At 41.9% G+C, this 14,344-nt stretch overlaps 1 protein-coding gene across 1 annotated transcript in view; it reads left to right on the plus strand.

Annotated features, from left to right (window-relative positions):
- Nucleotides 1-14,344, plus strand: part of RHOBTB3 (Rho related BTB domain containing 3) — a 93,625-nt gene that overhangs the window by 76,738 nt on the left and 2,543 nt on the right. Inside the window, exons 9-11 of the mRNA XM_082243356.1 lie at nt 714-887; nt 4,029-4,195; nt 12,420-12,516. Of these exons, the coding sequence (XP_082099482.1) occupies nt 714-887; nt 4,029-4,195; nt 12,420-12,516 (438 nt within the window). The remainder of the gene's footprint in view (nt 1-713; nt 888-4,028; nt 4,196-12,419; nt 12,517-14,344) is intronic.

Here is a 14,344-nt window from a genome sequence, read left to right on the forward strand (position 1 = left end):
TTTTTTTTTTTTACATTTCTTAAGTTACTTCCTGGTTTCCATGCCTAGGCAAATTATGTCATGCATCCTAGGAGTCTTCAGGTGAGGAGGGAGGGATCTCAGCCCAGCCTATGCCTGAGCTAAGAGCAGATGGATTCCAGGAAGTAAATGATACATGAATCATTTGTCCTTACTCAAGATGGCCACGACCAGAAATGCTAGGGGTTTTTTTTAAATGATATGTCAGCAAACTAAAGCATGGAGACATGGATGGATGGGGGAGATTGTTTTGAATAATACAAATGAATTAAATAGTATTTTTTGGTTTGTGGTGCAGTTCCAATTTAATGAAGTCCATTGGAATAGGTTGCAAAGTGGGTGGGCTTTGTGATGTCAAGTGCAACCAGGAAGTTCAAGTATATTCTTTCTTGGTGGAGAATAATGGCGGTTGTGTATGTTGATTTTCAAGAGCTGAAGAACTGTTATAGCACCAGCAATTGTGAGTGCGTTTTTACAGTTTAAAATACAGGATTTTTTCAGGTTTATGCTAAGGAGCTCTTCATATTGTAATTGTAAAAACTTTAAATCTAAAGACAGAGCCATCATGATCATGCTTTAGGTATAAGGACACGGGTATCGGCAAGCATCATCATGTGCATTGTATGTTTTTCTAGGATAATAGTATGATTTATATGAACATTTAAACAATAACCTGTATTTCTCTTTTATGTTAGACTCAAAGATCCCAGCACATCGAGCAGTGCTGGCGGCTCGCTGTGATGTAATGTCTGCCATGTTCAGTGGAAGTTACTCTGAAGCAAATCGAGTTGTTATTCCTATTCATGACATGTCTAAAGACACATTCCTTGCTTTTCTAGAGTATATTTACAAAGATTCATATTACCCTGGTAAGATGCATTTAATCCTATTTTCTCAGTGGGTCAAATTCATAAAAAGTGAAGTGAAGGGTGTTGTTTATAGCAAAACAAAAAACTATTTTTTTCTATTTCAGATTAAAACATACATGCTTAGCATGCCTATCAGCCTTTATGAAACAGGGGTCCCTGTGTGACGGCCATTTGTTAGATTCATACTGTACAGTGACAGCTTACACTCGGCATTGTGCAGTACTGTACAGCTCACTGTATTGCTTTTTTCCTCTCTCCTATAATTTAGGAAGTAATCGATGGGGCAGGAGAGAAGAGCAGGTAGCACAGCAGCAAAGAGCCGCCTTCTGCCTGTTCCAGCTGGTGACCGCCAATCCCTCTTAACAGGGAACTGCAGGCTGCCTCCTGTCCTCTGTTTAGCTCAGTCTTATTCTGGAGAGTTTCTATATAGACACTTATCAGAGAGAATTAGTCCAATGTGCAGATCTGCTCCAGGCCAACAAAAAGGGGAAAAAACAATAGAGTATCAAGCCTTTCAAAGTCTTTTTTTTTTTTAATCTTGTTACATAAACATGTGAATGTGATATAAACATGTGGATGTGATCTACATATGGTAACCTTACCAAAGATTGCTAATTTTTTAAACTTTTTATGTATAGAATGCAAAATATATACACAAAGGAAGCTTTATTTGCTAATCACACATTCAGGGTCTGCCTATTTCTCAGAACTACTGCTTAGTGACTGTACAGAACTACTTCTCTCAAGAGAAGTCTACTGCTAGCCATAGAGGGGAATATCTCCTAGCGGAAATATCTGCCAATCATCCCAGTGACAACGGTAGGGTTGCCACCTTTTCTTCAAGCCAAACCCGAACACTTTAGCCCCACGCTGCAAAATTTTGATGAGAGGTGTTGATGCCTGAGCCTCCATCCTCAGGTGAATCTGCTAGCTGCTGAGCTTCAAACTTCCAGCCCACACAGCCCTTTCCTGAGACACAGAGCGCCAGGGATTGGAGTGTGGGCAGACAGAGGAGCAGGGGGCGGGAGGAGGAGGAGGAGAAGCCCTCTCTCCTCTCTTGTCTGTGTATGGGGATAAGGGCCCATGTGCACACCTATGCACTCAGCAGTTGTGGTACTTGGTTACTTGGAGAGCCACAGCCCATTCTTAATTTTTTGTCCGGGATTCAGGTGGTCTGACCCAGACACACTAGTCAAAACCCAGACTGTCCAGGTGAATCCAGGATGGGTGGCAACCCTAGACAGTGGTGTAATGTAGTGCTTTGATCTTCTATATAGACTAGTGAGGAACTAATAGTACAACCACAGGGATGTCTCAATGTACAATATTGAGCACCCATGACTACCTTAATATAAGAACCACAAAGGTCAGAAAATTCCTATTTAGCATGCAACTTTTGGGAGGATCGTGCAGTGGGATGCATTTTAATTGAACTAGTGTGCCTGGTTAATGAGCTTAACTGAATAGGTATTAAAAGAAACCTGACAGCAACTCCACATGTATATGCTCCTCCTGCCCTCCCAAAAAGCCAGTGTGCAGTGCTGGGCAGCAGGCCCGAGTGCTTTCAGAGGGGAGAAGGAGACATGCATGGCCGAGGGCAGGCACTAATCAAGTTGGATTTGAGTGGTATTTGATGTGGGTCTTTGCAGAATCTGCAATAAAGATTAGGGATGTTGACAAGAGTAGGGAAAACAGTGTGGGGTTGCATATCTAAAATCAAAAACAAAAATGTAGTGTTAAAATCCAGCCTGGATGGCAACCATGCTTACCTCCATAGATACACTGGTGGATAAGATGTTTGTTTCATATAAAAATAAGGAGACAAAAAGGCAGAAAAAAGAAATCAAAGGGCTTGCTTACACTTGTATTGGTCTCTTCAAAGAGATTTGTGGTGGATAACTTTTCAGCGAGTGATACAGGAGTGGCTGATAGACGTTCAGTAGGTGATACTGCCGCCTCCTGAATGTCTGTTTTTATTTTGTTTTTATTTTACAGCCGTGTGCTGTAACTGCAAGCCTAGCATATTTGCCTTATGTTGCGGCGTGGCCCCATTCACTTAAATGGATGCCTTTGGCGGTGGTGCTACCCATCAAACTTATCGAGATATGATTTACAGTACAATTTTATCTGGCTTCAGTGTTCTGTTCAGCGGATAGGGGAGGTAAAGCTGTGCCCTAACAGCCTATTTTTACTGCCCCTTGACTGCAATGTTCTCCAAAAAAAAACACTCCAGCGCTAAAACAAGGGATACCTTCAATCTTGCCTCTTTTCATAATGCCAATCAAGGGTGCAGCCCTCCACACACAGGGAAGTCTTCCAAACAAGCTGTAAAAAACACACAGGAGTGCGTAGACACCTCGTGCATTACCAGAAATAAGTTTATTGAACCAATTTGTATTTATGGTATTGCACAAGGTGTATACGCCCTCCTGTGTATTTTTTGCAAATGTAAACAAGCTCTAGTGCAGCCACAACATAAGGGGTGATAAGCTGCAGTATATTGTATTTTTGATACAGATGACCACTAGAGGGAGCATTTACAAATCTGCATATACATAAATAGATTTATACACTGTATGGGTTCGTATGTGCAGTCTGTATATAGAACAACAAGCAATTAACACTGAACAATTTGTCAAAAATTATGCTTGAATAAATGTTAAAATGATTTAAAAAAAATGTATTGAAAATATACTCTGCTGTCTAGTTTTTCTTGCAGCTGTATAGTTGCAAACAGCCACTATCCAAGCAAAACTTGCGAAAAAGGGTATATAGCTTTCATTATAAAAAAATAGACATGCATTTCTTGTGAATGTGGGATATTTAGAAGTTCAATATGGACAACCCAGTTATGATCTAAGGAGTTAAAAATGTAAAAGGATCATCAAAAGCTCATATTATTTTGAAAGTTGCCTTTGTTTTTTACTGGCTCAGATAATTTTGTTTAAATTACAAATAAAGTTTCAGCTAGAGCTGCATATGTTAATACCATGTTAGCCAACATCAATGAATCCAGACCATGTGCACAGTGTTATTTTTTTTCTATGATGGGCTCATGTTTCACCAAGTAATGGCTCAGACATTTGATATACAAGTTATGTCCTATTTCTGGTAACCTCTAATTCTATATCCTTTTTTCAGCCAGCATTCTACAGGCTGTGTCACTGATGATTTGCTCTGAGATGTACCAGGTGTCCCGATTACAACATGCATGTGAACATTATATCATCACTCAGCTTCAGAGCATGCCAAGCAGGGAGCTGTCATCGTCAAGCCTAAGTGTAGTCGGTCTGCTTAAAAAAGCCAAGGTATTGTCTAAAACTTCCTGCACATAATTGTGTATGTGACAAACCAGGTATAATAGATTGATTGCATTAAAGTGTTACTAAACCCACAACAGTAAAATCAGTTTGTATATGCAGTAAAGCATGCTTGGTATACTAACTGAGGAACCTAAGGGATTAATCCTCTGCAAGTTACCGCCCAATCTCATTATTAAATGTTGATGTTAAACTATACGCAAAGATCCTAGCTACCAGACTTAGAGCCGGTTCACATTTGTGCGGCTCCGGCGTTCGCATGTAATGTCGGAGCGCACTGCTCCTTCATTACATGCGATCGGCTGTGTGGTGCGAGTTTAGCCATACACTTTGTATGGCTAAATTCGCACCGCAGCCACAGCAAACATGCACAGGGACCCTTTTTGGAAGCCGCATCAGGATCGGATCGCACAGCGATTCACACTTGTGCGATCCGATCCTGTGCGAACTGCACGATCGCACTGCAATATGCGATCAAACTGGGGGTGTCGTTAAGATTACATTGACACCCCCAGCGTATCGCATATGGCAGTGTGAACTGTCGGGGGTGCGTGTGCGATGCGGGAACAGGCTGCGGATTCGCAGCCTTCCCGCACTCGCATAAGTGTGAACCGGGGCTGATGGATTTACTTCCTAAATGGATCTCATTGGATCAAAGGGGATTTATTCCCGGTAGAGAAGCCAGAGACAATTCTCTGAGAGCAATATCCATTATGTATTATGTACGCAGGATGTCCCAGTCCACCCTGTTTCTGTCAACAGATGCTGAAAAAGCATTTGATAGGGTGGATTGGGACTATCTTATGAAGACATTACGACATTTTGGAATAGGGCATAAAATGTACAATCAGATCTCGGCCTTGTACTCATGCCCTATGGCTAGGGTGAGAGTCAATGGCCTACTGAGTGATTCTTTTCCCTTGTTCAATGGGACAAGACAAGGCTGCCCATTATCACCTCTATTATTTACAATTGCTTTGGAACCTTTTCTGTCCATGGTTAGGAATGACTGTAATATTAAAGGAGTAATGATGGGTACAGTAGTTCACAAATATGCTGCATATGCAGATGATATTTTGTTTTTCATTCAGAGTCCACGTATATCGCTTCTGAATCTTTTAGAATCCTGTCAAACTTTTCAAAAGCTTTCTAACTTTAAAATAACTTGACAAAATCAGAAATATTAAATATTAAGAAGTAGATCTTTTTAAACCTCTATTTCCATTTACATGGCAGTCCCATAAACTTAAATATCTGGGAATTTATTTAACATCTCGTCTATCATCTCTGTTCCAATCTAACTACATTCCTCTATTAAATGAAATTGAAGCCAATCTCAATAAATGGTCATCGCTTGCCCATTCCTGGGTAGGAAGAAATAATATCATAAAAATGAATATCCTTCCACGAATACTGGTATTTTTTCAAATGATACCGTGGGGAGTTCCAATTGGTTTCTTCCCAAAGATAGAAACATTAATCTCTCGATATGTTTGAGGAAGGAAACATTCAAGAATTTCTAAATTGGTCCTGTCCGGATTTTCTCATAATAGAGGCCTCGCTTATCCTGACATAAAAACGTATTATCATGCTATTATTTTGAATCGGATTAAGGATTGGAAATATGCAGAAAACAGAAAATTGTGGGTACAAGTGGAGTCCCAGATGTGAAAAGTGGACTTAGCAGTCATTCCTTGGCTTCCGAGAGCCTCCATAGGTATTTCACCTGGTGTTTCACCACTACCTACTTCTACATTAGCTATATGGGATATGTTATATAAAAAATTCAATTGGAAATATAACTCCCCATTGATGCCTCTACTTAAACATAACTTTTTTCCCCCAGGTATGGTTGATCAGGGATTTGGTCGATGGTCCTTAGAGGGACCTTTGCTACTACATCAGGTACTTGAGGCAGGTTTTCTTAAACCGCTTGCAGAGATTTTGAGAAACCAACCAATTAAGTATTTAGACAAATGGAGACACAATCAGCTTGCTAGGTTTATACAAACCTTACCTCAACCTTTAAGAGGTATGGAAGATTTAAATCCATTTGAGGTAATATTACAAAATAAATTAACCCCTTCCCACAGAATATCTAAATTTTATAAAGCTCTAATAGGCATTCGGACACCTTTATACCCAGATTATCTTGATACAGGGCCGATCCTGGGCTGGTGCACAGGGTGCACCGCACCCAGGCGCCGCAAGCTGAGGCGGAGGAGGGGCGCCGAAGCTCCAGTGACAGGGCCGGTGTTGTAAAATTTAATACACAGCTGACAGAGAGGAGGCAGCAGGACTGGTTGCTTAGCTGAGAGGAGGCGGGACGGAGAGAAGACATCCTCGGGTCTGAGAGGAGGTGGGACGGATTTCTTAGCTGGGAGGAGACGGGGCGGAGGTAGAAAAAAATTAAATCAGCAAGCTCTGCATTATTACAATTATGCTCGACCTCTGTCCCGCCTTCTCCCAGCCAAGCAGTTCGTCCCATCTCCGCCCCGCCTCCTCTCAGACCCGAGGATGTCTTCTGTCCGTCCTGCCTCCTCCCAGCTAAGCACTTTGTCCCGCCTCCGCCCCGCCTCCTCTCTGTCCTGTCTCCTCTCAGCTAAGTAATCGGTCCCGCCTCCTCTCTGTCAGCAGTGACGTATTGGCGCCGGCGGGGCGCCATTTTTAAATCTAAAGTAAAAAACTGCAGTGGCCCAGCAGTGGCGCGCACCTCTCATCACGGCCAGGTAAGACCCCTCCACAGCCTCTGACCATCTCACCCTGTACCATGTCTGCAGCCTCAGACATCTCTCCCCTGTACCATGTCCGCAGCCTCAGACATCTCCCCCCTGTACCATGTCCGCAGCCTCAGACATCTCTCCCCTGTACCATGTCCGCAGCCTCAGACATCTCCCCCCTGTACCATGTCCGCAGCCTCAGACATCTCCCCCCTGTACCATGTCCGCAGCCTCAGACATCTCTCCCCTGTACCATGTCCGCAGCCTCAGACATCTCCCCCCCTGTACCATGTCCGCAGCCTCAGACATCTCCCCCCTGTACCATGTCCGCAGCCTCAGACATCTCCCCCCTGTACCATGTCCGCACCCTCAGACAACTCCCCCCTATACCATGTCTGCAGCCTCAGACATCTCCCCCCTGTACCATGTCTGCAGCCTCTAACCATCTCCCCCCTATACCATGTCTGCAGCCTCAGACATCTCCCCCCTGTACCATGTCCGCAGCCTCTAACCATCTCCCCCTGTACCATGTCCGGAGCCTCAGAGATCTCCCCCCTGTACTAACAGACTCTCTAACAGATGCCCTCTCTGTGTCCATTAGAGAGACCCCCCTCCAGTTCCCATTAGAGTACTCTGCTTCTCTTACTGTAATTTGTTTATTGTTAAGAGATAGTGGGAGGGTCCCGGGGTAAGGGAGACTTCTTAGGGGAGCATCTCTGTGTTTGAGCCATTGCCATAGAAACATTTATAAAGGGGAGGAGTTAGTAAGATGACCACGCCCATGTGGGGGCGCCAGAAAAATGTCTGCACCCAGGCGCCTGTGACCCTAGGATCTGCCCTGTCTTGATAAATGGCAAGTAGATCTACAACATTCACTGACGGATACACAGAAAGATAAAATCTTGCTGCTAGCCTGTACTACTTTAATCTCATCAAAAATGATAGAAACTATAAATTACTAGCTAGATGGTATTCTACGCCAGTCAAATTGCAAAAAATGTTTCCATCTAGATCATCGCTGTGTTGGAGGGAATGTGGAAAATCCACTTCTCATGAACACATCTGGTGGGATTGCCCCGAAAATTTGTCAATTTTGGTTACAAGTGATCGAATACATAGGAAAAATAACCAATTGTACATTACAGATGGACCCTTGGGCAATACTTTTTCATTGTACCAGGGATCCACCTAATGTATATAGGAGATCAATTGTCCCACATCTTTTGAATGCGGCTAAGGCTTTAATTCCAGCTATGTGGGGAGAAACAGAAGTCCCTACGTTGAAATAATAGATGGACAGTAGACGATGTATGTCTGTTGGAAGAACTCTTGTACATATCTAGAAGAAATGTGAATAGACATAAAGCAATATGGAACAGATGGTATTCATTTAAAACCACCCTAACTTATAAGACAATTGTGTTTACATAAAAACCACGGCAGCAGTTGTTGGTTAAACCTGAACCTAGTACTTTTGAGTATAGCCTATCTTTTGTGAACTGATGGGTTTTCAAGAAGTAATAGACTTTACCCGTGTGTAGAAATATGGGCTATACCGGATCCACCACCTATGGCCAGCACTTTAATTTTTTTTTTTTTTTTTTTATGGAAATGCTGTTTGTACTGAATGGAATGGAAATGTGTTTCTTCCTTGTTTCCTCTTTTACTTTTTGTGTGAGTTTTCAAGAAAATTAAATAAAAAATGTATTAAAAAAAATCCTCTTCATTGTGTAAAAAAGGCTGTTTAATCTGTCTTCTTTTATCCTCCCGTTCTTCCACTGTCCCCAATCCATCTCCTGATAGTACAGAGCCTTTGGAGTCACTCTGCACATGCTCAGTTTGATGTGAGATTTTTTTTTTCTTGGGAGAGTGCATGTGAGCAGCACAGGGCCAATCAGCACTGTCCAGACAGAGGGTCAGGGGTCCTGCGACTCCATAGGACAGTCAGAGTAGAATGAAAATCTCCTCCTACAAGCTTTAACCAGACACTGATAGAAGTCCCGGGGGGGGGGCTATATACTGCATTTCCATGTTCTGTGTACTGTGGGAGACCAGATATAGTGAATGCAGGCTCCTGGGGTTAGTAACACTTTAAGAGGGTCTCAATTCAACTTATTTTTATTATAGACATTTATACAGTGCGGAAAATTTTGCAGTGCTTTAATACATGTTGTACATTCCCATCAGTCCCTGTCTTCGAGTAGCTTACAATCTATCATCATAATCATCTAAACTCACAGTAAGAGTGGAACAAGACAAAAAAAAAAAAAAAGAGGGCGCACATCTCATAGTGCAGTACATGAGAAAGATTTAATAATGAAAACCAATCAAATACACTTACAAACAATGAGAGAGGGGATGCTGTGGGAAGCAGGATGCTGGAAATGATGTGAAGTCTGTGCAAGGGACGTCTGACTCCCCCCCTCGGCCACAGACTGGGGAGAAGCAATGGCTGCTGCTGGAGACACTGCAGGGAAAAATGACAGGAGCCACCGGAGTCCAGGAAACAAGCAGAAAACCACCTGTAGCACACTGCAATTCTCCCCTGGTAACAGAAACGCATTTCAAAGCAATTCCAACAGGTTGATAAAGAAGCTGACATGCTTTGAAATGTGGTTTCAAAGTTCCTGGACCCTGGCAGATTCTGTCATTTTTTATCTTTTCCTGCAGCTTCAGTATCTCCAGCAGCAGCCATCGCTTCCCACCGCATCCCCTCTCTCATTGTTTCCGAGTGTAATATTTTGATTTTCAAAAATAAGTCTTAAATCTTTCTCACGGTACTGCACTATGAGATGTGCATTCTTTATTTTTTTCTTTTTCTTTTGCCTTGTTCCACATAGAGGCTGCATGGAGGTGCGCTGCAACATCAGCAGCAGCACTCAAGTGTTCAGTTTCCAGACTTTTTTTTATTCCTTATTATGTACTCTACACTCTGATTTTATTATTTTTATAACCACCCACTCATATTTTTTTTTCTCCATTTTTTTGGAGGGTACACTTTTCCTCAGACTCCTTTAGCCACTTTGGGCTATGTCCGATTTTTGTTTTTTATTATATGCCATTGTTGCTTTTTTTGTACATGACAATTTATTCACACACAATTTTCCTCCCAGTGAGACATGTGGTTAATTGATTGTAATCAGCACGCACTTCCTGTGGGAATGTAAACATCCCTTGTAATAGAAATAAGGGATGACAGGTCCTATTTTTTGGAGAGATCTGGTGTCTAGGGGATCCCAAATCTCTCCTCTACTTTTTGAAAGCAAAAGATAAAAAAAACATTGATCATCTGCTTTAAAAAAAAAACATTTATTTACTTCCACCCTAGACCGGAAGTGACGTCATCATGTCGCTCCAGTCCCCCTAGATCATAGAGGCGATCAGAGATGATCTATCTGATCTCTCTTCACCTCTACGGCCAGCTGTAAGAACTGTCAGATCATTTCCCAGGCTCACCGGTCAGAATGGTACGCTCGAGAAACAATGATAAGGGGGGGGGGGGGGGGGGGAACCACGACAGCCACAACATATATATACATATTGGGGTCTTAAAGTGGCTAGAATTAACACTGTTCTCTTGCATGAAAAGATCCAAGTGCACCTCTCAGACAGGGTTAAGTGGTAGCAAGCTATCTGCAGACTATGGACCTCTTGTTACTTTGCAGCAAACTTTGATCAAAACCTTCTGTCTTTTCAACTGCTTAACGACCGCCCGCCGCAGTTTCACTGCAGCAGGTCGGCTTTGTCCTCTGTACTTTGTCCTTTGTACGTCGCTTTGCGGGACCGCTAGCAGGGGCGCGCACGCATGCCCATTCGTCACAGGGGAAGCCGATTTCAGCGGGTGTGGCGGCCACGGCTGCCGCCAGGCACCCAGGATTGCTCCTCGTGGAGACGGAATGGCGATCTGCTGTTGTAAACAAGGCAGACCGCTGTTCTGTCAGTAAATGAAACAGGGATCCTGGGTTCCTCTATTTTAGGAACATAGGTCTCTGTGTTCATGCAGAAAGACCACCCCCCCCCCACCACAAATAGAAAGCACCCCCTAGAGACACACTATTAACCCTTTGATTGCCCCTGGTGTTAACCTCTTCCCTGCCAGTGTCATTAGTACAGTAACTGTGCATATTTTTAGCACTGATCACTGTAGTAATGTCTCTGGTCCCCCCAGAAATGTCAGTTAGGTGTCCGATCTGTCCGCTGCAAAATATGGCGGATCTCCGCCATTACTAAAAAAAATAATTAAAAATGACATAAATCTTTCTCCTAGATAGTAGTCGCGATAACTTTTGCGCAAACCAATCAATATACACCAATTGGGATTTTTTTTACCAAAAATATGTGGCAGAATACAAATTGGCCTAAAATGGTGAAAAAAAATTGATTTTTAATTTTTTTTTTATTGGAAATGTTATATAGCAGAAAGTAAAAAAAAAAAAAAAAATATATATATATATATATATATATATATATATATATATATATATATATCATTTTTTTCGGAATTTGTTTATAGCGCAAAAAGTAAAAATCGCACAGGTGATCAAATACTACCAAAAGAAAGCTCTATTTGTGGGTAAAAAGGATATCAATTCTATTTGGGTACAGCATTGCACGACCGCACAATTGTCTGTTAAAGTAACGCAGTGCAGGATCGCAAAAAATGGCCTGGTCATTAAGGGGGTAAAACCTTGCGGTCCAGAAGGGGTTAATTGAGCCAGAAGATCTGTCCACTAACCCTCCTCCCTTTTTTCTTTTTTCCTTTCCCTTCTTCTCTCTCTTCTCCTCCTCCCACTCTATGCAGGCCATCGCACTGGTTCATTCCATTTTAAGCATCAAATAGTTTCCACTTGGTTAATTTGAAATACCGGTTCTGCTTGTTGTATTCTACCTTCCTTTTTTTTTTTTTTTTTTTGTAACTTGGCAACCATGCTGCTCATCTTAAAATACATTGTATGTAATATGACATTGCCTGCACCTGAAAACCAGTAAACAAACTGAACAAAGTACTGCATAGGATAGTTAGGGAGAGGTGTAAAATGCATACCGTTACGGTTACGTAGAAATTCAGAAATTTGTCAGCGATTGCTATTGGAGCAAACCCCCAGCTGTTCATCTGAGTTGCTTGTGGTTCTGCCTGTACTCTGACAATGCATTTCATTAGAGATCATATAACCAAATTGCCTTTGATCATTATTGCACCTAACCTTTGAAATCTCACACAGTGTTGGAAGACATTGTTTAGGTTTATCCCATGGTTATGAGAATGCATCATAACTAATCTTTGGGTATTCTGACACCAGATCAAGGAGCCTCCTACCTCTATGGGATGGAATGCAAGCAGTCATAAACTCAAGAAAACATTACCTTGGCTCTGGTGGCAGGAGGGTCACTATGGGACATGACTAATACATCTTACAATGTGTAACTGAAAAATATGCATAAATACTATACTACCTTATAGTGTAATAACTATTGTTTCTCCTTTATTGTAGTTTTATAACTCTGAAAGTCTGTACACTTGGCTGCTCTATTTTATTGCTGCACACTATTTAATCTTCAGTCAGAAGTCGGACTTCCAAGATCTTTCAGGTACTTTTAATATATATCCTTTACATAAGAGTTCAGTTATAACTTATAATCAAAGACATGCAAACAAATAGTTGAGGACCAGCATCCGGGATTGGAAAACTAGCTACACAAGAGAGCTTTCTTCCTAATGGAAGTTGTATTATGACAGAGTGAGATTTTTGACCAGGATGCCCTCCATTAGCACATAAAAAAAAGGTGAAAAAAAGGGTGCACACTCCTGAGCCCTGATGGGCAAATAAGTGTAAGTTTGACCACTAGAGGGCCTATGTGGAACACGTATAAAAAGCTTCTCCATGTGGAGATAATGTAGCACTGCACCAATACCAGTATCGATATCAGTGCCGATACCAATCATTTGCATGAGTACTTGTACTCGTGAAAAATGCTCCGATACTAAAACTGATACCTTCAAGTGGAAGCGAATATGAAAAAGGTTCCTGCACTACTTTTTTTTTTTTTTGCGATTTCATTGCGACTTGCATTGACTTCTGTTAAAGGAAGTTGCAATAAAATTGGAGGTCCAAATCGCACTGATCCATGGCTTTGAAATCGCATTGGTGTGAACCAGGGCTTTATAGTTGTTCATAATTATAAAAAAATGGTAATTATTTTTCATTAGTCTAAAAAAACTGTCACATGACACTAAAAATAAGTATCACTGAAGAATTCAAAGAAATGACACATGACACTAAAAATAGGTATCGTTAATTGGTATTGGCGAGTACTTGAGAAAAAATATTGGTACTTGTACACCGTCTTAAAAAAAGTGATATCAGTGCATCCCTAGTAGCAAGTAACAAAAAGTCAATACCAGAATAGTGGGTAATCCTTAGTGGTATGCATGCACTAGGTGGACCAAGTCTTAATATAAGTATCAAGAATGACAAGTGCATAAAGATAATGATAATAATAAAAAGAACTATATCCAGATCCCAGAGGTAAATGCTGTGTACTAAGCAAAGGCTGGCTAGCTATTGGGCTGTCCTGCTACCTGAAACCGCTGGGAGACCGAATGCTGAAAGACAAAAAAAAGGAAAGACAGAGGGCGCTGACGGCCTTATGTATTTATTGTAAATACAGTTTAAAAACAAATATAGGTATTCACAAAGGAAGGGAGGTGTTAGTGGACATTGAGCATGCAATGAGTCCGTGTCCAGTGCGCGGCCTACAGGGGAGAGGGAAATGGCTGCCACTGATGTATAGAAATATACTGTGGCTGGTTGCTTGAAAAAAAACGCTCCCATTTGTGCTGACGCTGGTATCCCCGCTCAGATCTTTTACTTCTAGTGACAGGGCATAATGGATTGTGGGATACATGTTTGGGGGAGGAGAACCTCTTCTTCATCAATCTCTTTGACAGCTGCCTCCGGGATCATTTTATACTGCTTGTAATGTTGTCAATGCTCCCAGCTTGGTGTTCCATTGCACAAATATATGTATCTATGTACACACCAGTACTGAATATCATCTCCTCTTCAGTCCTTCATCACCTGCTGTTTCATTCCTGGATTATCCCAAAATCCACAATTCTTAGTGGTCCAGATATGGGACTTCTTGAGACATTGCTGTTTGCCAAGCAGTCCCTGACTATTTTAATGAGGTTCTTTAAGGGTTGAGGACAGCATTGCATGCAGTATAAAACCATCCCAGAGGCAACTGTCAAAGAGGTTCTTCACCTTGAAACGTATATCCCACAATCCATTGCACCCTGACACTGAAAGGAGGAGATCAGAGCAAAAATACCAGCAATAGCACAGACAGAGCGTCTCCCTCCAGCATTCAGCCACAGTGTATATTTACACACCAATAGCAGCCGATTCCCTCTCCC

This window comes from Pelophylax lessonae (genome assembly GCF_965119305.1).
Source record: "Pelophylax lessonae genome assembly, chromosome: 1".
Classification (NCBI taxonomy): domain Eukaryota; kingdom Metazoa; phylum Chordata; class Amphibia; order Anura; family Ranidae; genus Pelophylax; species Pelophylax lessonae.